Source organism: Aplysia californica, unplaced genomic scaffold (genome assembly GCF_000002075.1).
Source record: "Aplysia californica isolate F4 #8 unplaced genomic scaffold, AplCal3.0 scaffold01284, whole genome shotgun sequence".
In the NCBI taxonomy this organism is placed as follows: Eukaryota; Metazoa; Mollusca; class Gastropoda; order Aplysiida; family Aplysiidae; genus Aplysia; species Aplysia californica.
Window position 1 is genome coordinate 63,952 of NW_004798554.1, and position 7,648 is coordinate 71,599.

A 7,648-nucleotide genomic window follows, 5' to 3' on the forward strand; every position below is an offset into this window, starting at 1 on the left:
ACAGAGAGAGAGAGAGAGAGAGAGAGAGAGAGAGAGTTTGGATACTTGCATTACAAGATGCACTTTCTGGACCCCTAGTTGTGGTTGTTGTTGTTGATTTTTATTAAACAATATCCACGTGGAATAAGGGAGTGGTCCCCCAATTAAATATCTGTGGAAAGTACAATGTGTCTCCACTATAACAGGGCCGACGTGATGAGCTTGATATCATTGTCGAATCCTGTCAGAAACAGGGAAGTTTGGGGGGGGGGGGCTCTGATATAAGTTGCTAATTACCAGTTTATCAGCTATTTCCCCTTTCTTTTCACAGTGATTTTTTCCCTCCCATTCTCAATCTTCCTTTTTCTAATATGTTTTACTCCTAGTCATTGAGGTGAACTAGATACGATTGAATTTGAGATGCTCGGGTAGCAACAAAAAAACCCCCAACAAACAAACAATAACAACAACCACAACAAAAAAAGAATTACATTTATAGGAGCGCAAATATATTATCATCTACAAAGTTTATAGGATAATGTGTGCGCTTAATAGTTATTCAATTTATAATTGAATAGTTACCACAGTTAGGAAAAGGAAAGCTTTTTAGGCATACTGTAGATCTAGTTTTGCTTCGTTATCTTTTTTTTCTACTGTCTTGTCCATTTATTTTCAACAGCATTTTGTTGATGGTTGGGCCACTGTTAGAGCCTAGCATGTCTGTCAGAAAGCCTGTTATAAAAGAACTTGTTCTACAATACATTATTAGAGACCGGTGTCGAGGAGGGGGGGGGGGTATCGTGACCCTCTTATAGGGGGAGTCCTGTTATAACCGAAACTGTTAGATCTATAAGTGGGGACCACGGCTACAATAAAATCAAAAGAGCACTGAAGCAAGGTTTTAGAAACAAAACAAAAATGACTTACACAAAATTGATCAATGGACTCGTCCATTCTCAAAATGTTGTTGAAATCCCCAGGGCAGGCTCGTAGTTTTTCAAGAATGTTGGTACATAATATGTATATAGACAGAACGAGTCGATTCTTCCACTCAAATGCTTTCCTTCTTCCCTTCCTTCTGAAACGCACAACACAAAATGCTGACAACTCAAAAAGGTAGACTACTCATCACCCCTCAGACATTTTCGTTGAGTAAAATTTCGCGCGTACTGTCCACTATTCAAATTGCGCGCGCACTGTCTACCAGTCAAATCAGCCCCAGGACTGACAGGTAGGGCGGGGGGTGGAGAAAAAAGAAAGCTGCAGATATACGTCTATACATAACTTTTATTCATCTCAGATACGTCAGTCAAGTAGAGATAAAATGGGCCAGAAGATCAGGGGTGTGGCTGAAAGGCAGCAGTAAGAAGGAGCCAAGTCGTAGTAGCAGTAGAAAGGCTGCAGAAAGAGTCAGGAGCCCAGAGAAGGGTGCAAAGGAGGTGGGTGGGGGGGTGGGGGAGAAATTGGAGACGAAAGCAGACTACAGAACATTGCTAGAGAGCACGAAAGGAGGTGGAAACTACAGATTCTACAGCGAATTCCAACCAGGTCCACCATCATCCTACCCCAGCAGTGCACGTCAACCGTGCAGACCCATCCCAGCAGGTGGCCTGTTTAGTAAGGCAGCTGAATCACATCGGCAGAAAACACAGAATGCGATGCCTAAACAACGTCGTAGCCACCAAGTACATTGTACATCTGCTCTGTCGGCCACAACGGGCGCGTTTCAGTTTGGCTTTGACAAAAAACAAAAACAACAAACAAACAAAAAACTATGGGGCTGGGGGTGGGGTGGGGGGGGGGGCAGAATTGTAAAAAACAAACAAACAACAACCCATTATTAACAACAACAACAACAACAACAACAACAACAACAACAACTATAACAACAACAACAACAACCCCACCGGTTATTTTACGATGTCGATGGGGTTTCCTTTGCGGACAGAAAAACTGGAACTCGCAATCTTTTTTTAAACATGTATCCTTTAATTTAAAAAATACAAATTTAACAATTGTCATCATTTTTTGTGTGTAAGCTAGTAACTTCTTTTTTCTTTGACTGAATCTTGAGTCAAGCTACTATGATGTATGTTTTTCCATATGCCAGTTTCATAACAAGGGGATGGTTGAACGCATCCAGGTGAAAAAGAGGACACTCGTGACGAACAACCCCCCCACCTCAAACCATTAACGGAACACGAAGTTTCCCCAATGTACAATAGATGTTAAAAATAGTCCGATCATTTCCTGCTCGTGCAGACAAATATATATAAACTCTTGTAGCATCCCATACAAGAGGCATTTGGACCCAAAGTGATTTCAGACACCGACTCGAGGGAACGTTAAACTTGAAAGTTGTTCACCTAACTGCTTTGAGTTTGACATAATTTTGGTGCGCAACTGGAAGTGACAAAAAAACAGAAAATCAAGAAAACAAGCGGCTTGTCAGTTTTTCTCAAAGAGTCGTTCCTGCCTACTAACACAATCGTTGTGCTTTATCAACAAGACAGCATTGCAACTGTTGATGTATTTCTGATACACGAAAACTAAATTGACAAATTCATCCCCGTGAACACGTTTAGTGTGTGGAAGAATTAAGAAAAAAATATATTTGAAAAAAAAAAAAGTTATAAAGTAATTTTTTTTAAATAAACAAGCAAGACAACAGCACGCTTTTAAGCAGCAGCATCAAAGATTCTTTTAATTAAAGTGCCCCTGATATTGGTTGAGAATTAACTAGTCACCATGAAGATTGACCCCTGCCATTACAAAGTTGAGATTTTCCTCATCACCTGTGTGTGCCTTGTGGCGGTGGTTCAGAGTGCAAGCGTCCGCAGACCGGTCTTGATGACCACACAGCCGAGATCGCTGATCAGACCCGGCCCTGATGACCAGTCACTCGTTAACAGTGTCCAGCTTACAGATACAGGTAACTTGTTTTGTTCATTGGTATGTTGTGCTATACTCAGGAATTCCTTCCTTTTTCCCTGTTTTGGGGGATTATTTTATCGTTCTATATTATATTATTGTACAGTGGAACCTGTTCTAACGGTCATCTGGTTGAGACAACCATTTGTAAAAACGACCACTTCTCACTTCTTCTCCCCTTCGTTTTTTTTTTCATTACAACTGCAGTGTCTAGGACGTCCACAAGACGTCCACTTTCCTTGTCTACAATGAGTGGCCGTTTTATACAATTTCGACAATACATACCAGCTGTGTAGACCTTTAGTGCCACTAGGACAAAACATACAACATCATCCTCATCTGTCAATGCCACTAGGACAAAACATCCAACATCATTATCATGTGTCAATATATGCCACTAGGACAAAACATCTAACATCACCAATGCCACTAGGACAAAACATTCAACATCATCATTATGTGTCAATATATGCCACTAGGACAAAACATCCAACATCATCATCATGTGTCAATATATGCCACTAGGACAAAACATCCAACACTATCAATGCCACCAGGACAAAGCATGCAACATCATCAATGCCGCTAAGACAAAACATCTAACATTATCATCATCATCTGTCAATATGCCACTAGGACAAAACATCCAACATCATCAATGCTACCAGGACAAAACACCCAACAACATCAACATCTGAAAGCGAAATGACACCATCAGCAGGGACAGAGAAGTGTACAATAAAAAATCAACTCTTCAAAGTGCTACAACATTGCATATTAATTATTTTCGTTCATCTGCTGCTGCTGCTGCTGCTGCTGCTGCTGCTGCTGCTGCTGCTGCTGCTGCTGCTGCTGCTGCTGCTGATGATGATGATGATGATGATGATGATGATGATGATGATGATGATGATGATGATGATGATGATGATGATTTCATCAAATAAGTGAACTCTTTTGTAACTAAATCGACAGCTGTGAGAAGAATCGAAACAGAAAATGTCTAGTCTACGGTTGAATCTGTCCCCGTCGTTTTATGCAAGAAAAATTCTGTAATTATGCAAACTGAGCCAAAAATGTGAGATGTTGCGATTCTGTTAATTTTAACAAAAGAATAATAACAGAAAATCATGAGAAATTAAGCACAAAATGGTCAAATTTTGCTTAATTATGCCCGGTGCATAAAACCACGGGGACACGGTTTTATTAAGCCTTTGGTTTTTCAAAGAATAAATGTATAATCTAAATGAACCGCAGCAAAGAGGTGGAGTAAAGAGCTAGTCAACTTCCACAAAACCTGGCGTCCCAAAGGGTTTCTCGAGGGTACAAGCCTGAAATTTTTTTCTAGTCTACTCTCAGTCTCTAGGTTTTCCGCGGTCTCTTAGCCCCTCCCCCCCCACACACCCAAAGAGGCCCTGGTTTTATGCCTTCATTATCTCCCCCCCCCCCCCCCCTCCTTTCCTTCCTTCCCTCCCTTCCCCACCCCAAACCGTGACGTATTGTATAGTCTCTCAGTTTCCTTTCATTACTAATGTTATTTCTATTGTTTTTCGCCTCTCCTTCAGATCACAAAACGTTCTTGGGCCCTTTGTTAGACATACTGAGGCACAGACGAGGAAAGCGTAGCTCTGCCCACAGAAGACCCGCCTCCTGGCACAGAAGACACGCCCACCCGCACAGACACACCTCCCGGCATAGACACGCCCACAGCCGTCTGCTCCAGTCCCCGGCCTATGCCCGAGCGGAACGTATCCAGATACCCGACCTGATGACGCAACGAATTACCCAGCTGTGGTGAGTACACTGTCACTGGGACGCGTCATGATGAGGAGGCGGAAGAGGAGGAGGAGGAGGAGGAGGAGGAGGAGGAGGAGGAGGAGGAGGAGGAGGAGGAGGAGGAGGAGGAGGAGGAGGAGGAGGAGGAGGAGGAGGAGAACAACAACAACAACAACAACAACAACAACAACAACAACAACAACAACAAGAAAAAGAAAATTTAAAAAAAAAATTAATTATGATGATGATGATGATAACTGATGAATTAATTAACTACCGCTCAACCACAAGATCTGTGTGCTTTGCTATCTTTTGCTTTTCATTCCAGCTATTTTAAAGTGAAGTTGTTTTTGTTGGGGGGGGGGGGGGTTTGTCGGGGAGCGTTGGGGTTTTCCATTTATTTATTCATTTCCACATTGTCACACCTACCGTAGACATTCTCTTTTCCCTTTCCAAGTTGTCTTTGAATTAGGTGACCACACCTCAGAAAGAATATGTGGGAAGTCCTTAAGTCATACCTGTTGTATTTTGCAAATGAATCAACTGGCGATAGGTATTTCATGATTTTTTTAGCACCACTGCATGCACAACTCCTTCACGAATAAGACGTTATAAAATTGTCACAGTAAAATCCAGAAACAGATGAAGAGCACAGGGGGAAAACGACGGTAGTCACAAACTGGAAATTGTGAGGGTGCCAATTTTAAAAGCTTGTGGACTTATAACTTTATATTTGTTTGACTGGTGGGTTATTTTATAAGCTTGTTGAATGGGAAATCTAACAACAACTATTAACCAACAAACAGCTGAACAGATATACCGTTATGAGTTAACAAGCGTTTAAAATTGGTACCCTCACGATTTTCAGTTTGTGACTACAGTCATTTTTCCCCTGTAGTCTTCTGATGGAAAAACACAGGAGCCATGTGCAGCAACCTGCAAAGCGCGTTCACACACACATATCTCTAGCGTTGTCTATTATTAGGGTAACAAAGGGGGGGGGGGAAGGGGGCAATGTGGAACTCGATCTTACGTACCTTGGGCTCAGGGTTGTGAAACATTATCCAGCAATGATGAAACCAGGAAGGCTACAAGGAGAATCTCCAAAATGAACGAGTGGAGGTTTTCGCGCGCAATGTCTGACCTCAAGATAGGACCAACGAGACCCATGTCTCTCGCCTGCTAGAAGAAGAAGAACAAGAAGAAGAACAAGAACAAGAACAAGAACAAGAACAAGAACAAGAACAAGAACAAGAAGAACAAGAAGAAGAAAAAGACATCACCGTTATCATATTCATAATCATTTCTAAAAATCATTCTGTTTTTGTCTTGTCAATAGACCTAACGTATTCATTTGTTTACTTTTGACAGGACTAATGGCCGTAACAACAGGATGTCAGTACAAACTTGGACTGGAGATTCGGTGCGTGATTAGGTCAACAAGAACAAGCCTTCTGCCCATGGCGCTAGCGAACGTTTTTACTGCTGGGGCCAGCCTACAGAGTCACCGAGGAGCATAGACATAATTTGTCAGAACATCCAAGACTACAATATTTTCACGTCAGCCCGGTGTACCTTGGGGTGTGCCATAGAAGTCTACTTGGAACCAAATGAAGGACAAGGAGGAATGCCCGCAAACTCGACCATAATGAAACTGATGTTTTGCCCTTCATTTGAACGCCCGTGTTGCACATCAGTGCTGTGAAGTGTTTATAGAGAACAAAGAGCAGAGGCCATGACAGTGTCCGATCTAGGTTGTTCTAATTGAAGTCTATGGGCGGTCATGACAGTGCCCGGTCTAGGGTGTTCTAATTCAATTCTGTAGGCGGCCATGACAGTACCCGATCTAGGATATTCTAATTCAAGTCTATGCTGTGGAGTCACCTGAAGCTTCCTTGTGGATAGTGGCGAGACTGTGTGATCTGTCAGTCAGCTGTGCCTGTCATGTTCCCCTGCACAAACCTAGGGAGGACAGTGTATTATGAGCGTGGTGATAGGTTCACGCAACGCTATGTGCCATAGATCTATGTTGTTATAATTGTTTAAAATTGTGTTCATTTTATGCTTTGCTCAGGTGCTAATGGTCTTCTGTTTCCTGACTGCAGATGCCCAATTCTATTTTGAGCATTTTCCCTTCACTTGTGAAGGGACTTTGTCACCCACACGCCGCCCACCCCTACCCTTAAAGAGAAAACAATTCCTCACTTTTATTTTATTCTTTGAAAAATTGAGTATGGGGGGGGGGCTGCCTTTGCATGTAATTAATCGGGGTGTATCTTACGATAAGTCTGCCATGACAAAGATACTAAGAGCGGGAAATGGATATCGTTGACTTCGCCTTTGGATTAGTCAATGAGCCCAGTAGCTCCAAACTCCACCCTGCGGTTCTATGTGCGCTATAAAATGAAAAATTTGGCCCAGACAATTAATCTTCAACATCTCAACGAGCAGAGATAATATGATGTTGGATGAGATATAAAAGGCAGTCAAGCATGCCAACGCATGTATGTCGGCGAGGAACACTTTAAACTTCGGACTAGTTCCTTTCTTAGTGTCATATACTCAGTTGCTAATTAGGACCTACCTCCGATTCCCGTTTGTATCATTTTAGATTTTAGTGGGGAATGGTGGGGGAGGGGGTGGAAGGGGGGTGGTCCCTTTTCTTTCTATCTTTTTTTCTTCTTTTTCTTCATTAATTGTATGTTGGTTTCTTTTGTTTTGTTTTTGTGCGATATTACAATGCCTGAAAAAGTAAATACCACAGTGTTGTGCACGATAACTGCTCAAAAGATTACATTAATATTTTGTTCTTCTTGCCCTCGAGAGACGTTTAGCATCTTGTACATGATGTATGTGATAGAGTCATCGTTTACTGCCATTTTATATTGGAAAACAAAGATATTATTTGCACATACTAGATCTATGCCTAAACGTCTCATATTGTAGATCCTATGTCTATGATGTA

General features: G+C 41.9%; 1 protein-coding gene across 1 annotated transcript; it reads left to right on the plus strand.

The window, feature by feature from the left end:
• The first annotated feature begins 2,295 nt into the window (after nucleotides 1–2,295).
• LOC101864501 lies at nucleotides 2,296–7,278 on the plus strand. The gene is made up of 3 exons (XM_005112473.3): nucleotides 2,296–2,911; nucleotides 4,473–4,701; nucleotides 6,055–7,278. Exons 1-3 carry the CDS (start codon nucleotides 2,728–2,730, stop codon nucleotides 6,116–6,118), a joined length of 477 nt encoding a protein of 158 aa, XP_005112530.1. The 5' UTR covers nucleotides 2,296–2,727; the 3' UTR covers nucleotides 6,119–7,278.
• The last annotated feature ends 370 nt before the right edge of the window (nucleotides 7,279–7,648 follow it).

Bases quoted from the DNA above. Each gene is read 5' to 3' on its own strand.
- LOC101864501 (XM_005112473.3), top strand. From the start codon at position 2,728: ATGAAGATTGACCCCTGCCATTACAAAGTTGAGATTTTCCTCATCACC. The intron at 2,912-4,472 runs GTAACTTGTTTT...CCTCTCCTTCAG, and splicing joins TGTCCAGCTTACAGATACAG to ATCACAAAACGTTCTTGGGC. The intron at 4,702-6,054 runs GTGAGTACACTG...TACTTTTGACAG, and splicing joins CAACGAATTACCCAGCTGTG to GACTAATGGCCGTAACAACA.